The sequence below is a fragment of the Caloenas nicobarica genome, chromosome 24 (assembly GCF_036013445.1).
Source record: "Caloenas nicobarica isolate bCalNic1 chromosome 24, bCalNic1.hap1, whole genome shotgun sequence".
NCBI classification, from domain to species: Eukaryota; Metazoa; Chordata; class Aves; order Columbiformes; family Columbidae; genus Caloenas; species Caloenas nicobarica.
In genome coordinates, this window is record NC_088268.1 from 556,966 (window position 1) to 573,856 (window position 16,891).

Sequence of the window (16,891 nt, forward strand, 5' to 3'; positions counted from 1 at the left end):
CTGGGGCCTTTCATCCCAGGGATCAGAAGAATATTTCTTTGAGGAACAGACATGGTACAAACCTGGAAATGAAAAGGCAGCAGTGTTGGAAAGTAAAGCACTGCCCATATCATTAGCTGTGATGGTTTGCATTGAAGATGAGCTTGTCAGAAAATTATTACCTCTGCCAAGAGTCTCTCTGGTCCTACGGCAATGAAGGGCAGGTATAAAAGTCAGCCTAAGGCCTTGCTCTCTAATCCTCTTCTCTTACTTCCTTCTGACTGGGAACTAGGTGAGTCTGAAACCTCTTCTCCTCATACGTAAACCTGACATCTCTCATTGATGGACATCTCTGCTCGTATTGGCTATATCCTGACCTCAGGGTTGCATCTTCTTGTTACTGGAGAGGGAAACAGGCAGAAAATCTGCTTAGAGTGAGACTGGGACATGGCAGAGGGGTCTTTTGGTTTACACACTAGGAGAGAGACTCCCTGTCCCAGGCTGCTCTTTGTAGAGAGATGAAAACTGTGTGGTTCCTGGCACGTCTTCCAGCTCCTCACTCGGTAGTGGCCTTGGCTTCTTTGTGACAGGGGAACCAGGCTGCTTTTCACTCACCCTTTTGCTCTGCTTCATCCCTGCCCACCCTCCCAGGTTCACCTCCACTCTCAAGACATGTCCTGCTACAACCCGTGCCTGCCCTGCCAGCCCTGCGGCCCAACCCCGCTGGCCAACAGCTGCAATGAGCCCTGTGTCAGGCAGTGCCAGAACTCCACCGTTGTCATTGAGCCTCCTGCTGTGGTGGTGACCCTGCCCGGCCCCATCCTCAGCTCCTTCCCACAGAACACCGTTGTGGGCTCCTCCACCTCTGCTGCTGTTGGCAGAATCCTCAGCTGTGACGGAGTCCCCATCAACTCTGGCTGCTGTGACCTCTCTGGCATTTCCAGCCGCTACTTTGGCAGAAGGTACCTCCGCTGATAAAGTTGCCAGCAAAGTCCCAGGGAGACACCTCGAGGAACTCGAAATATGGTGTTGGGCAAAGGATCTAGATTTTGGTTACATTTTCAGTAGAGCTGGAAGGCTTGGCCTTTCTTTCCTTTTTTTCTTTGATTGCTTCTGTTCCCCTTGGCAATGGTGGTTTTGCCAGGCCCATTCTGGTAGAGAATCATCTGTCTCATCTCCCTCTGTTGAGCAGGCAGATGAACATCATGCACAAACTGCTTCACGACCACGGACTGCAGACTTTTGGATTCTTCTGGGGATTCCTGCTCCTCTGTCCTCCACTTGGAGTGACCTTGTTTCCCTCTTTTGCCTCATTAAATTTCTGCTGCATTCAAGTCTGGCCTCCATGTGGTCATTCCCTCTGTGGGCACTCCCCAAGCTGCCAAAGGAGAAGGGTGTGTGCTGGTTTGACTGCAAATGAGTTACTTTCCTTAATGCAGTTAGAAATCTTTCTTTTTCATAGCCAGCATGCTCATTATCTGGACTTAGTTTGAGAACAAGAAATAACACGCCAGGACAGAGTTAATGGTTCTAATTGTTCTGGTCTGAGAGCCAAGGACATTCTGAACTCTGCCCACACATGTGGGGCGTTGAGAAAGGGGGCATTGACGGGGCAGACCTTAACTGACATCCAGACTGATCAGTAAGAGTATTTCATCCCATTGGTGTCATGCTTCATATTTAAGGAGAGTTGGGATCTTCTGGTCTCTCTCGCGTTCCTCTTTCTTTTCTCTTTTTGTCAGAGCCAGGGATGTTCTGTTCCTCAGTTTCATTAGTTCGGCGTTAGGCCATCCTGCCAATTTGCAGAGGCCTCTGAGGCCTCTGGACCTTTTTGCCTTTTTTATTTTTTTTTTCTCTCTTTCGTCTCTCTGGGATTGGCTTTGGGACCAGGTGCTGTTTTCTGGGAGTGGTTGCTTGGTGTGGATGGAATTTGTGAGGAATTGCATTATCTTTTATTTTGTTTTCTATTTCCATTACATATATATATATATATGTATTTATTGGTAGTGTATTATTATTTTGTTATTTTATTAAACTGTGTTTATCCCAGCCCAAGTTTCTCCCTTCCCTTTTGATTTTCTCCCCTGTTTGGGGAGTTGAGGTCAGTGAGCGAGTGGCTATTGTGGTGGTATTGCTAGCTCAGGTTACACCACGACAGGTGTTACGCTGGGGCGGAAGGGGGTGAGGGTACAAGGGTACACTGACAGAGGAATAGGAGGTTGGAACACACAGCAGTGGCTCGTCTTTTAGGAATTATACCTTGGGAAGAGCTCTGAGGGTTGACCAAGGGAGTCTGGGTGGAGAAATAGCAAGATAGCTAGAGCATTTATCAGTATGACGTTTGAATACTCAGCTAGGACGAACCGAATGAATGGTCCTGCGGCGTATTCTACATTGTAGGCTGAGACTAGTTGGGATTCCCCTGTGTAAGGTTGAATGAAGAACAGTTTGTTTCAGCAAGCCTGGAGATGTATCATATTACTGTAAGGGATCAGGAGGAGAAGATGAGGTAGAATGGCTCTTGGGTAATGGCAAGGGTGTTTAGGGTGTAGCTTTTGCTCAGTGTGATTACGGACAGGAGAATAATGGCTAGTGGTGCTTCATAAGAAATGGTTTGTGCCACTGCTCATAGTGCTCCAATTAAAGCATATTTTGAGTTTGAGGCCCAGCTGGACCATAAGATTGAGTACAGTGCTTAATTTGACAGAGCTAGGAGGAAGAGGAGCCCTAGATTTAGGTCAGTAAGAGAAAGGGAGGGAAATAGGAATTCAGATGTTTGGTTGCCAGGAGAAGGCTAGTATGGGAGTTCTAATGAAGAGAAATGGGCAGATGGGTTCTTTAAGAAATAGCTTTACACTGTCTGCTACCGGTTGTAGTAGCCCAAAGGGTCCTAAAATGTCTGGACTTTTTCAGGCTCGCATGTAGCTTATGTCCTTCTGTTGCACTAGTGATAAGAGCACTACAGTGATTAGGATTGGTTGAAGTTGTAACTTAGAGAGGAGGCATGTTTGTATTGGCCTCACATTTCCAGTGCTTTCGTGAACCCTTAATGAGGGCTGCACCACTGTGATGTCCTGTTCCAAAACTGATGTTGCAAACCCTCTCATCAATATGGGCTCTTGGAGAGGATTGCATTGTTCTCCCTGGGGAAGCTTAGTCTATTGATCAATTATATTGTGTCTGGTTGCTATTAGAACATTGAGGGGTTGCTCTTGGTTAAGAGGTGTGCCCTTACTTTCGGAAGGTCTGTTTTTCTCCAAGGTCGCCCCAACCGAAAAATGTGTGTCAGTGTTTTGATGGGCAGTGAGCCTGGTAGGATTAACTTCATTGTGTGTTGGCCGCTGGTTTTGAAGTTCCACAGGGTCTTCTCATCTTATGTGTTTATTCCTGCCTTTGAACAAGAAGAACAAAATCACGGATGATCTCTAAGAGACAGTTAAGAGCTCATTTAGGCATTCATGCAAATATCGAAGTGTGGGACAACGGACTGCGCTGCCTTCACACGGTTAGGATACCGCGGCTGTTATTTCTGCAGGCATCCGGAGGGAGTGCGGCTGGTGCCGATGAGATCCCGCTGCCGGTCGGGCGGGGAAACCGCCCCGGGGCCGGGCAGGGCGGGCGGAGCGGCAGCGCCCCTGGCGGCTTCACCAGGACTGTCCCCCCGCCCCCGCCACACCTGCCCGGCCCCGCTCGCGGCGGTTCGTGTCCGGCTGCAGTCCCGGCTCCTCTCCCCGTGTCTCCCACGGCGCAGTAATACACCGCCGCGTCCCCGCGCCGGGGCCGGGCGAGCCACAGGGCGCTGGACCGGCGGTCTGCCGCCACCGACAGCCATCCCAGCGGGTCCGACAGCGCTTTGGAGCCTCTAATACCGCTCACAAGGAGTTCGGGACCTCGGCCCGGGAGGAGACGGTACCAGAGGATGAAACTACTGGTCTGTATGTTGGGGTGTGAGCAGTTGATGCTGATTTCGGTGCCCTCGGAAGTCTCTGCCGACGGCTCCTGCTGCACCTGGGCTATCCCCGTAGCCACTGCCGTTGAGAAAAAGAAGAAAAAAAATCCTCAGAACCTCAAAAATCCTCAAAGCCCTGCCTGCTGTTTCCCGGAAACAATCCCGCAGAAGCAGTGAGGAACAAAAAGAGATGATGAGAAGGGTTTCTAGAAGATGTGCACACACAAGTAATGGAAGTGTCCATAATATTTGGTGGAGAGATGAATGCATGAACGCTAGGTGCAAGGGTGGAATAATTTAAAAAAATAAGTGGGATAAAAGACTAATACACAGAAAGTAGCAAGGGGAAGGAATGACCGCATGAGTTATAGGGAGAGACACAGAGGCAAGAAAGGAAATCGGGTGGATTGGACAAAGAATAGTGCGATGAGTTTTCTGAGGAAATGTCGGACGAATGGGAGGTAGGTTCGGGACCAGAGATCCAGAAGGAAGGCAGAGGGGACGACAGCATCGAGGGAACTGCTGGTCCGACCCAGACCCAGCACGGTCCCCAGGCAGCCCCGTCCCCCACCCAGCCCCGCCAGCCCCGCGCACCCAGGAGCACGGCGGCCAGTCCCGCCAGCCCTGCGCCCCGGCACCGCCGCATCCCGCCGCTTCGCCGCCCGCGTCTCGCTGCCCCCCGCCAGCCCCGGCTCTCTGCTCCGGCCGTGCTGCCTCCTCCTCTCCTCTCCTCTCCTCTCCTCTCCTCTCCTCTCCTCTCCTCTCCTCTCCTCTCCTCTCCTCTCCTCTCCTCTCCTCTCCTCTCCTCTCCTCTCCTCTCCTCTCCTCTCCTCTCCTCTCCTCTCCTCTCCTCTCCTCTCCTCTCCTCTCCTCTCCTCCCCTCTCCTCCCCTCTCCTCTCCTCTCCTCTCCTCTCCTCTCCCAGCTCCGCCCCGGGGCTGAGTCCTGCGCCGGCGCTGCTCGGGGACTCGCCCAGGTTCACAGGACTCCGGGGCTCTGCACACCACAACTCCGGCTCCTGAAAATGGACTGTGCCCTTCCTCCAGCAAGAAGCAGCCCGCACAGCGCCAGCTGCAGCCTAGGGCAGCCCTAACGCAGGGAATGGACAAGCTTCCCAGAGCTGTCTCCGAGCTCAGGGGCTGGAAACAGCAGCCACTGATTTCCTGGCTGCTCCAGGATGAAGCTTACAGAAGCTGTTCTCTGGTGCTCATGGAGAGAGGAGTAGAGAGTGTCTCAGTCACCAGCAGTACATTCCCTTGTGATGAGTGACACACAAGGACACTCACACACAAGCTCATGCACATCAGCATGTAATCATGCACAAATAGTGCTCTCATGTGAATTCACACACACACAGTGGCTCACTAGAGCACACAAGACAAGGACACACATAGTAACACAACCAACCATGGACTCTGCTGAGGACACCTGGGGGAAATTGCAGCAGGCTTAGAGCATTATGGGCAAGGATGAGGCCCCAGGCAAGCCCATGGCATTGTTTGTGTACTCACAGACTGCACAGAGAGAAATATGGAAATAATTGTTTCCTAAGGGCACTGTTAGGCATGATGAGGTCAAAACCAGTAGCACAATGCACACACCTGGAGAGGAAACAAAAAGTGACCACTTAGATAGAGGTGAAGAATAAGGAAAGAGATGGATGTGGCACATGCTCATACATGCTAACCCTTGCGTTTCCAGCTGTGAACAGTTGGAACTTCTTCCTGAGAGTGACACTGCAAACAGCCCTAACAGAATGACCCAGGCTGACTTCATTTGCCTGCTCTGGACCCATCCAGCACTTCAACTGAATCTTCTGCCTGTGGTGCTCATTCCTGCCCTAGAAATCCTGGGGCCTTTCATCCCAGGGATCAGAAGAAGCTTTTATTGAGGAGCAGACATGGCACGTGTCTGGAAATGAAAAGGCAGCAGTTTTGTAAATCAAGGCCAAGTCCCTGCTTCCTCATCCACTTCTCTTGCCTCCTTCTCCTTGGGCACCAGTTGAGACTGAAGCCCCTTCTCCTCCTCTTCCAAAGCACGATCTCTTCTCAATGCAATGCTGAGCTCATATTGGCTCTGTCCTCTACCTGCTCCTGGAGCTCCTTGCCATGGCAGAGGGAAGTGAGGAGAAGGTCTGCTTAGAGAGGATGGGATATGGTTGAGAGGCAGTTGCTTTTTTCATGTGGAGAGATCCTCCCTGTGCCTGGCTGCTCCTTGTAGTACAAGGAAGAAGATGAGGCTCTGGGCACAGCGTTGGGCTCCCCGCTCAGGACTGGTCTTGGCTTCTTTGTGACAGGGAAACCAGGTTGCTCCTCTGCTCACCCCTTCTTCCCTGATTCTCTCCCAGGTGCATTTCTGGCCCCAACACATATCTTGCTACAACCAGTGCCTGCCCTGCCAGACCTGCAGCCCAACCCCACTGGCCAACAGCTGCAATGAACCCTGTGTCAGGCAGTGCCAGAACTCCACTGTTGTCATTGAGCCCCCGCCTGTCATGGTGACCCTGCCCGGCCCCATCCTCAGCTCCTTCCCACGGAACACCACTGTGGGCTTCTCCACCTCTGCTGCTGTTGGCAGAATCCTCAGCTGTGACAGAGTGCCCATCAACTCTGGGTGCTGTGACCTCTCTGGCACTTCCTGCCCTGATGAATTCCTTGATTTATATGCTGAAAAACAAGGGTGTGAAAGCTACTGGTATTTGTTCACATTCCACAGACAACTGTCAGGATTGTAGGGGTTTAGAAATGATGAATACAACAGTTTCCTTTGAAGAAAATGCTCTAAAGCACAACTGACCAAAATGGAGTAAATCTTCCATGGAGGGAACCCTCACAGTGTCTGCTGTCCTGTCAAGAAGAAACACATTGTACAGCACTGTGGGTGTGACTGAGCACAGCCATAGGTATCCCAGGGAATTTGACGAGTCTCCCTCCTTAGAGTTATTCAAAAAACACCTAGACACGGTCCCGAGCAACTGGCTCTTGGTGGCCCTGCTTAAGCATGGGGGTTAGTGCAGCTGGTGTCCAGGGGTCCCTCCCAACCTCAACTCTCTGTGATAGTCTTGTGCTGTGAGAGCAGCTGATGCTGAACAGCTCCATGTTCCCAGCAGCTGAAGGGATGTAAGATTACCCATTTTATTATCTCTTTCTCTTTAGCCTGAACACTAATAAATGGCATTTCAGGCAATGCTTTGGAAAGGCTGAGTGACTTTCTTACAGGGATCAGTCAGTACCATTTCTGGTGTCCCAGCCTCAGTGTTTGCAGCCTGTGGGGAGTGTGACTCATCCCAGGCACATCGTGCTCAGAAAGTGATGAGGTTGATGAGGCATGATTTGCCCTCAGAAAACCCATACGAGCTGCTCCCAACTCCCTTCTGGTCTTTCCTGAGTTTAGAAAAGGTTTCTGAGAGTATTTGCTCCATCTTCCTGCCAGGACGGAATAAAAACTGAGCAGTCAGCTCATGGAACACTCTTGGGTGCATCCCAAGTGATCCCTTGAACTATCATTATCCACCAGGTCGTTCTCCTCAGCAAGTAATGAACCCTGATTCAGCTGAGCCTTCCTTTTGTTGACAATAAGCTCAGAGATACCTTTCTTGATTCCCTTTACCCGCCTGGCAAGATTCTGGTCCACTTGTGCTTTGGCTTTTCCTGTCTCACCTTTCCACACATTGCAGAGGACTGTCTTTGTGCTCTGAGGCCACTGTCCTTGAAGGTTTGTCAGCTCCTTGAGAACCGCTGTGTTCCAGGGCAATTTCCCAGGGCATCCTGCTCAGCAGGTAGGTCCCTAATGACTTTAAACAGTCACCCTGTCTGTCTTGATCAGTCCTCTGCAGAGCTTGAGCTCCACAGTCTTCTGGTCACTGCAGGCAAGGCTGCTCTTGAACTCTACATCATCCAACAGTTTTTCCTCATTTGTGAGGAACAGGTCCTACAGAGGCACTCCCCTACTCCATTCATGGATTGCTTGCATCAAAAGTTTTCCTTCCATACTCCTCAGCCAATGTCCTGGTTTTCTTGTGCCCATCAATTTTACTCCTGCAGCAGATACTGAGGTGGTGAAAGTCACTCATGGGTACCAGGACCTGTGACTGAGAGGCTTTCCCCAGATGCCTGAAGAAGGGATGATCTGATTCCTCTTCTCAAATAGGAGGTGTGTAGCAGACAGGTGGCTACACCACAACTGGGCCACGGGGGAAGTGTGAGAGCCTCCCCTGACATGCAGTCCACCTTGCATATCACTTCTACTACTTCTGATATCTCTTCTTAGTCTCTGGTAGATGTTCACCTCCATACCTACTTTAATCTTCTTCTCCCTAGCATAGCAGGTGTGTGCAAAGACACTCTTGCCTCACCAAGCCACATCCCACTGCTGCCATGCAGGCTGCCCAAATTACCTCTTGAGGGAGAAAGATTCTCTTCCGACTTCTGTGCCTTGCTTTGTGTCTCAGTAAATATAAGTAATTAAGGGGTTATGAGCAAAATGGATCAAGATCCCTTCAGGGGACATGTCCTTCTAGCCCTGTCAGTCCAACTCAGATTCTGGAGACATCCCTGTGTGGAGACTCTTTAATCCCAAACTCACTGCCCTGGAGGGAAGGGCCTCACAGTGCAACCTTCATTAACAGCATGATTCATGGAATCATAGAATCATTTGCATTGGAATGGACATTGAAAGACCATCTAGTCCAATTCCACTGCCATGGCCAGAGACATCTCTCATTGGATCAGGTTGCTTAAAGCCCCATCTAACCTGACCTGGAACACTTCCAGTGATGGGGCATCTACAGCATCTCTGGGCAACCTCTGCCAGTGTTTCACCACCCTCGTTGGAAAAATTGTCTTCCTTATGTCCAATCTAAATCTGCCTTTTACAGCTTACAGCCATAGCCTCTTGTCCTGTCATTAGAGGCCCTGGTAAAATATCTTTCTTTGTCTTTCTCATAAGCCCCCTTTACCTATGGAATGGGTGAAATAAGGTCTCCCTAGAGCTGTCTCTGCTCCAGGCTGAACAACCCCACCTCTCAGCATTTCTTCATAAGAGAGGTGTTCCAACCCTCTGGTAATTTTCGTGGCCTCCTCTGAACTCACTCTTAACTGACTCTACAGACTCTTCCCACAGTCTGAGAAGACACACCAGCTCACACACAGGACTTATCCCATCCCAAAGCAGACGTGCACTGTAAATGGGACAAATCATCTTTCTGGAGACACAGATCCTGTAACTACCGATAGTGGTTTCACTCCAGCTGGCAAAAGGTCATGGTGAACCCTGCAGACCTGATGTTGGCATGGCTTGCTTCATCATATGATGAGAAATGAACCCACAGCCTGTCCTACCAGAGCCTACAAGCAGCTCCATCCCATGGTTACAGCCCATATCCATGTGCACGGTACTCAGGGGCAGACAGACTGAAGGAAAAGGACTTTTGTGAGGGTGAAAGGGCTCACGCTGGGCACAGATCAGTCTTCCCTCAACCACACTGAACCCTTGGAAACAGGACTTGCAGAAGATGAGTCTCCCAATTCCAACACCTGTGTGGTGACTGTGCACAGTGTAGACAGCCCCACATTGGGTGTTCTTAGGTCTAGATACGTGTGTGTCTGTATGTGTGCTGCCTGTTGAGTGTATCTCAAGTGTCCCTTACTGGACTCTTCCAACATGGGAGCTGAGTCCTCTGCCCACAACGGTGTGTTTTGCACCGGAAATGCTTCAGCCTCTCATCCGGTCACACAAAAGATGCCTTCACTGGAGAATGTGCCTGGCATACAGCAGGAAATGAAAAGACAGCAGCTGAAGAAGCCAAAACACAGCCCACAGCATTAGCTGGGATGTTTTGCATTCAAGATGAGACTTGTCACTGATTAATCACCTCTGCAAGGGATGCCTCTGTCAGCCTGGGGCAGTAAGGGTGCATGATAAAAGCCAGCCCAGGTCCTCACTGTCTCATCCACTTCTCTTGCCTCGTTCTCCTTGGGAGTCAGGTGAGTCTGAAGCCTCTTCTCTTTCTCTGCTGTCTCTAAAAGGAGGTCTCACCTCAATGGACCTCTTAGCTGATACCAGCTTTGTTCTGTGCCAGATCATGGGGCTGCTTGTCATGAGAGAGGGAGCTGGGGAGAAGGTTAGACATGGAGAGAGGCTGGGACTGTAGTGAGGTGGCTTCTGGACTCAGGGATTACCAGTAGCTGCATAGGAGGTGGTGACTCTTTCTGGACCTGGCACAACTAAGCCAAGAAGCCGTCATAAATCTTTTCACATCGTCTGCCTCCTGTCCCTTCATGTTCTTTGGTTTTGCCATGGAGTGGTGCCAGGCTGCTCCTCACTCATCCTCACATTTTGCTTCCTCCCTTCCCCCTCTCCAGGTGAAGCTCCAGACTCAAGACATGTCCTGCTACGACCAGTGCCAGTCCTGCCAGCCCTGCGGCCCAACCCCGCTGGCCAACAGCTGCAATGAGCCCTGTGTCAGGCAGTGCCAGAACTCCACCATCGTCATCCAGCCCTCCCCTGTGGTGGTGACCCTGCCCGGCCCCATCCTCAGCTCCTTCCCACAGAACACCGTTGTGGGCTCCTCCACCTCTGCTGCTGTTGGCAGAATCCTCAGCTGTGATGGGGTGCCCATCAGCTCTGGCTGCTGTGACCTCTCCTGCATTTCCAGCTGCAGCAGATGCCCCCCGTGCTAAAGATGCTGGCAACAGCCTTGGATAAGGACCCCTAGGAACTCGGATCATGGTGCTGGACAGACAAACTTCATGCCATTGTTTCCAGACTTTGTTTTTAGGTCATCTCTGGCTTGTCCTTCAAGGGCAGGCTGAAAGGTGCCTTTCTAAACACATGAAAAATATGTACTTTTCCTGTCTTCCACTCCCCCTCTTTCTCCCTTTTCTTTGTCTTGTGCTCCCCTCAAATCCTGCTATGAGGACCCCAGAATTCAGCTTGGACTGACATGCTAACCTGTCCCCTTTTCTGGGACAGCTGGACAGGAAAAGAGGAACAGATTCTTTACTGCTCCTACTCCTTGCCATACTGGGGCCTCCAGCTGGAGTGACCTTATTTTCCTCTTTAGACTCATTAAAGAATTCTGCAAGTCTGCCTGTGTCCCTTAGGTTGTCTTTCCATCTACATACTGCCCACTGAGGGAGAAAGCCACTGCTTTGTGGAACTACTGTGTGCAGTTCTGGGAGCCACAGTGTCAAAAGGATACAAAGCTTCTGGAGAGTGTCCAGAGGAGAGCCATGAAGTTGCTGAAGGGTTTAGAGGGGAAGCTGTATGAGGAGTGGCTAAAGTCACTACGTCTGTTCAGCCTGGAGAAGAGGACACTGAGGGTAGACCTCATCGTGGTCTACAGCTTCCTCACAAGGGGAAGACAAGGGGCAGACACTGATCTCTTCTCTCTGGTGACCAATGACAGAACCCAAGGGAAAGGCAAGAAGATGTGCCAGGGGAGGTTTAGGTCAGACATTAGGGAAAGGTTCTTCAGCCAGAGGGTGGTGGAGCACGGGAACAGGCTCCCCAGGGAGGTGTCACGGCCCCCAACCTGACAGTGCTCAAGAAGCGACTAGACAACACCCTCAAACACATGGTGAGAACAGTAGGGTTGTCATATGCAGGGACAGGAGTTGGACTCGATGATCCTTAAGGGTCCCTTCCAACTCAGGACATCCTATGATTCCATGATTCTATGGATTGGGTGGGAGGACACCTAATTGGTCACTCCTAGAAGCACTGGAAGGTGTGACACATTACAGTGGCTCCTCTTCCTGGCACTGCCTCTTGAAAGTGAGGAACACAGCCCTGGTTACTGCACAGACAATGGTCACAAGTCCTTGCCTTGTTGGGATTCTGCTGAGAAATACCATCTTGACCCTGGAGCATGTCGTATGAACAGGAATGCTGACAACTGCTGTCCCCCAGAGAGGATCTGTGGGCATGTGGGAGGCCCCAGGGAGCTAAGTAGTCCCAGAGACTCTTGGGGAAAGGCACTCCTCTTGCTTTGGGTGCAGCTGTGCTGGGCAAGGTGGCTCAGAAAAAGAGATTGGCAAAGGGTGGCTGGAATTGGGAAAGGGTAAATAGCCTTGGGGATGGCCCAACCCCACTCTGGCCCAGAAAGATGCTGTATGAGAGGAGATTGTACCAGGTCCGGGGGCACAGCAGTGACAGAAGACCCAGACCAGCATGTCTTGCAGCAATTTTCATCAACGTATTCTGTCAATAAAATTTACAAGCCATCTCCAAGGCTGAGTGTGTGCTCTTTAACCTCAGCCCAGCCCACCCCACACCAACAAGCTTTTTATTTTAACGTACCGTACAGATAGTAAGGGTTAAGGATTTTCTGAATATAAACCCTCCAAGGCAAGGAGGGTTGGAATAGATGACCTTTTAAAGGTCCCTTCAAATCAAAGCCATCCTATCATTCCATGATCCTATGAATATTTTTGTTTGAACAGTAAACTTCACAGGGTATGTCCCTGGGTTTTAGGTATCTTCCTCTCGTTAGGTGATGTGTGTGATGCTTCTCAGCCCTCCTCAGTCACTTCCAGTTGTTTCTAGAGAACTAGTTTTGGTATGACCCATGAAAGAAGACGGACATGGCTTTGTCAAAAACATCCCAGCCTTTAGGTCTTCTCAGATAGATTACAAGGTTGGAGGACACTTTGGACTAAATCAAGCAGGCAGGACTTGTTGATGCCATCTCCTTTGAATACAAAACTTCCCTGTTTTTTCCAAGAAGAAATATGCTTGTGCTGCCCTAGTTTACCTCACAGCACTTGTGCATTCGTCCAATACCATGGATGCACATGATCAGGCACTTCCTGGACAACAGGGCTGGAGTCCTCAGAAGTCTCCAAGGGCTTTTCCACCTCTCTATTGTCTTCTTCTGGAAAAGCAGGAATTATTTTTCCCTTTTCTGATTGCTCTGCTTCTCATGGGATAAATACTTTTGAAGAACAGCCATATAACCCTTTGCTTTCTTGTAGGCCACCAATCCTGGTTTCTGGAGAATGTCGCTCATTTCAGCTTCCAAAGAGAGAACTCCATCAGCCCTCATGTCTCCCCTGTCAATGAGCAGAGGAGAAAAACTTAATTCTTCGACAAGTTTGAAAGAGGAATCACTCTAGAGCACTTCCTGATACAGCAGCTTCCCAGAGCTCTAACACCACAGAGTGCTCTTAGGCATAACAGGCAGCAAGAGAACTACTTTAGTAAGATCCCCTGGGAAGAAGCTTTTGAAGGTGCTGGGGCCCATCAGTGTTGGTCACTTTTTAAGTATCACCTCCTAAAAGCACGAGACCAGGCAATTCCATAATGTTGAAAACCTAGCAGGTGAGGCAAAAAGTAGGCTTGGCTGAGCAGAAATCTTCTTCTTGAGCTAATACGAAAAAGAAAGTATGTGGTCAGTGGAAGCAAGGTCGGGAGTCATGGGAGGACTGGAGGGATCCTGCTCAGCACTATAGGGAGGAAATTTGTGCAGCCAAAGCTCAATTAGAATTGAAGCTGGCCAGTGCTGTGAGGGGCAATAAAAAAGGGCTTTTAAAAAATATGTTAATGGCAAAAGGCAAACAAGAAATAACATTGGTTAGCATGGGCACCATATAGTATTAAAGACAGAGGAGAAAAAAAGCATTGAATGTCTCCACTTTTACTTTACCCCTATTAGTTAGGTGGCCATCTTCAAGAAGGATCGGTCCAATGTTTTCTTTAGACTTCCTCTTGTTACTATTATACTTAAAAAGGCATTTCTTGTTGCCTGAAACAACACTGGTCAATTTCAACTCTAATTGAGCTTTGGCTTTTCCTGTCTTCTCCTTGGATATGTGAACCACAGCTCTGTAATCTTCCTATGAAGCCCAGAGATTGCACAATTTCTTTTTTCTCTTGAGTTCTACAAGGAGTTTCCTTTTCAACCAAGCTGGTTTTCTGCCCTGCTTTCTTAAGTTAGTACACAAAGGAATTGCCTGCTCCTGTGCTTTTTGAAGGTGGTTCTTGAAAAGAACCACCACTTGTGGATTCTAAAGCCCTCAAAAGCAGATTCCCAGGGAGCAATTTCAAGATGGAAGCTGGTCACTTCTGGGACCGAGTGGAGCTCCTGCCCCACCAAAGGGCTTACAACTACGGAATAGGTTCACTGCCTTCAACATTAAAGAGGTGCCAGATGTACCTTGAAGTAAAGCACCTGGTCCACCTGACCCTAAACCACGCATGGCTACCAGGAGGAAGCGGTGATTGATCCTTATGGGTGATTTTGTGCTGCAGGGGACAGAGACACCAATCTGCCAAGCTGGCCTACCATTCAGAGAGGTTTACTACCTGCCAGGGGCCCACATCTAGGTTGTTTTGGAGGGACTGCCAAAGCTCGCTTGGCTCTCTGACTATTACCGCCTGCTGTTACTCTTCATGGGCATGACTGATACTGCTAGGGGAAACCTGGACAATACCAAAAGTGAGTACAGAGCTCTGCAGAAAGGTAGTTAAGGGCATGGGGGTCCAGGACATGTTGTCCTCAGTCCTTCTTATGAGAGGAGAAGGGAATTGATAATGCAGGTCAAAAATAGGCTGTGGAACTGGAGCTGCTGACAGAGTTTTAGGTCCCACAGCCACGGGACCCTGTTTGCAGAGCAGCGTCTGCTCAGGAGAGGTGAGATCCACCTCACCAAGTGTGGTAAAGTTGCCTTTGCCATTAGAATGGCTGACCTGATAAGGAGGCCTTTATACTAGGAATGATGTGGGAGGGAGAGAGTAACCAGCAGCCCTGTGAGAGATTGATGGACACAGCTGATGAGCAAAGGACCCGGGGTGATGTTCCAGGAAGGGATCACAAGACCAAGAAAAGAGAGCTTAAGCAGGCCCATGAGGTTCAACAGGGCCAAGCGCTAGGTCCTGCATCTGGGTCGGAGCAATTCCTTGTATCTATACAGGATGGGAAATGAAGGAATTGAGAGCAGCCCTCTGGAGAAGGACTTGGTGACGCTGGTGGTTGACAACTTGGACATGAGCCAGCAATGTGTGCTTGCAGCCCAGAAAGCCAATTGTATCCTGGGCTGCATTGAAAGAAGTGCAGCCGGCAGGTGAAGGGAAGTGATTGTCCCCTGTACTTGGCTCTCGTGACATCCTACCTGGAGGACTGTGACCAGTTCTGGGCTTCCCAATAAAGAAAGATGTGGACCTGTTTGAGCAGGCCCTCCAGGGGATGGCCACAAAAAGACTTCAAGTACTGGAACAGCTGTCTGATGAAGAAAAGCTGAAGAGAAGGCTCCAGAGAGACCTCATTGTGGTCTTTGAATATATTAAGGGGGAGAAAGACCACCTATGTCCTCCTTGTCCCTTGGTAGGAGGCAGAACCAGGCACAGACCAAGGTACCTGGAAACAGGAGTCAGACTCCCCCTCTCCACAGGGGTTCACTGTCCCCTTCTCCAAGGCCATGGATGAGTCACCTCAAGGAAAAATGTCTCTGAGAACAGCACCTGCTGCAAACACTCCTACCCAGAGTCAGACACATGGTTTCTATGTGGCAGGAGGACATCCAGCACAAGCCTGTTTACCATGATCTTCTCACTAACCCTTAGGGTATTACAATCGTCCCCTTCTCTGGGGATGACACCACCCATAAGGGTGAGGTGATCATCATATAAACTGAGGGGTGTTTGTGCCTACAGGGAATCAGACTCCTGAGGGGGTGCCGTGAAAATTATTTGGGGAGTGTGCAGGAACAGGGATGTTCGGGGGAAGGAGAAGAGACAAGGAAAAGCGGCTCCGGCGGGCGGAGCGAAAGCGTCCCCTGGCGGGCCCGGCTGGGACTGTCTCCCCGCCCCCGCCACACCCGCCCGGCCCCTCCCGCGGCGGTTCGTGTCCGGCCGCAGCCCCTGCTCCTCTCCCCGTGTCTCCCACGGCGCAGTAATACACCGCCGCGTCCCTGCGCCGGGGCTGGGCGAGCCACAGGGCGCTGGACCGGCGGTCTGCCGCCACCGACAGCCGCCCCGGCGGGTCCGACAGCGCTTTGGAGCCTTTAGTACCCCACACGAGGAGTTCGGGACCTCGGCCCGGGAGAAGACGGTACCAGTAGATGTAGTCGCCTGTCTGTATGCTGGGGTGTGAGCAGTTGATGCTGATTTCGGTGCCCTCGGTGGTTTCTGCCAACGGCTCCTGCTGCACCTGGGCTCTGCCCGCAGTCACTGCCGGGGAGAAAAAGAGGAAAAATCGTCAAAACCTGCCTTCTGCTCAGCCCTGTCTACTGTTTCTCAGGACAAGTCCCGCAGAAGCAGTCAAGAACACAGATGTGATGTGGAAAAAGTTTCCAGAGGATGTCAACATGTTCAGTAATGGAAGTGTCCATTAATATTAGGTGAAGAGATGAAAGCATGAATGACGGGTGGAATCACTTAGGAAAAAGAGTGGGGCAAAGGTATGACAGAAAGAAAGAAGCAAGATGAAGGAATGACTACAGGAGCTATAAGGAGAGACGCAGACGAAAGAAAGGAAACTGGGAGGAATGGACAAAGAATAAAGCAATGTGTTTTGCAGAGGCAATGTGGGACGGCCGGAAGGGTGTTTCGGGACCAGAGATCCAGAAGGAAGCCAAAGGGGACGACAGCATCGAGGGAACTGCAGGGGACACCCCAGGCTCAGCCCCATCCCCCACCCAGCCCCGCCAGCCCCGCGCACCCAGGAGCACCGCGGCCAGTCCCGCCAGCCCTGCGCCCCGGCACCGCCGCATCCCGCCGCTCCGCCGCCCGCGCCTCGCTGCCCCCCGCCAGCCCCGGCTCTCTGCTCCGGCCGTGCTGCCTCCTCCTCTCCTCTCTCCTCCCTCCTCCCTCCTCTCCCTCCTCTCTCCTCTCCCTCCTCTCTCCTCCCCGCCGCCAGCTCCGCCCCGGGGCTGAGCCCTGCGCCGGCGCCGCTCGGGGACTAGCCCACCAAAAACCCCTTTTTGGAGCGGAATCTCGCTCCGGGGCTCGGCACGGCCACAACTTT

The 16,891-nt window shown here is 51.0% G+C and overlaps 2 gene segments (V, D, J or C); both read right to left on the reverse strand.

Annotated features, from left to right (window-relative positions):
* Nucleotides 1-3,477: 3,477 nt before the first annotated feature.
* LOC135998288 (T cell receptor alpha variable 4-like) lies at nucleotides 3,478-4,574 on the reverse strand. The segment is given in 2 exon segments: nucleotides 3,478-4,007; nucleotides 4,523-4,574. Coding segments are annotated over 2 exon segments (582 nt in total).
* An 11,009-nt stretch (nucleotides 4,575-15,583) lies between these two features.
* LOC135998289 (T cell receptor alpha variable 4-like) lies at nucleotides 15,584-16,637 on the reverse strand. The segment is given in 2 exon segments: nucleotides 15,584-16,095; nucleotides 16,586-16,637. Coding segments are annotated over 2 exon segments (564 nt in total).
* Nucleotides 16,638-16,891: the final 254 nt, after the last annotated feature.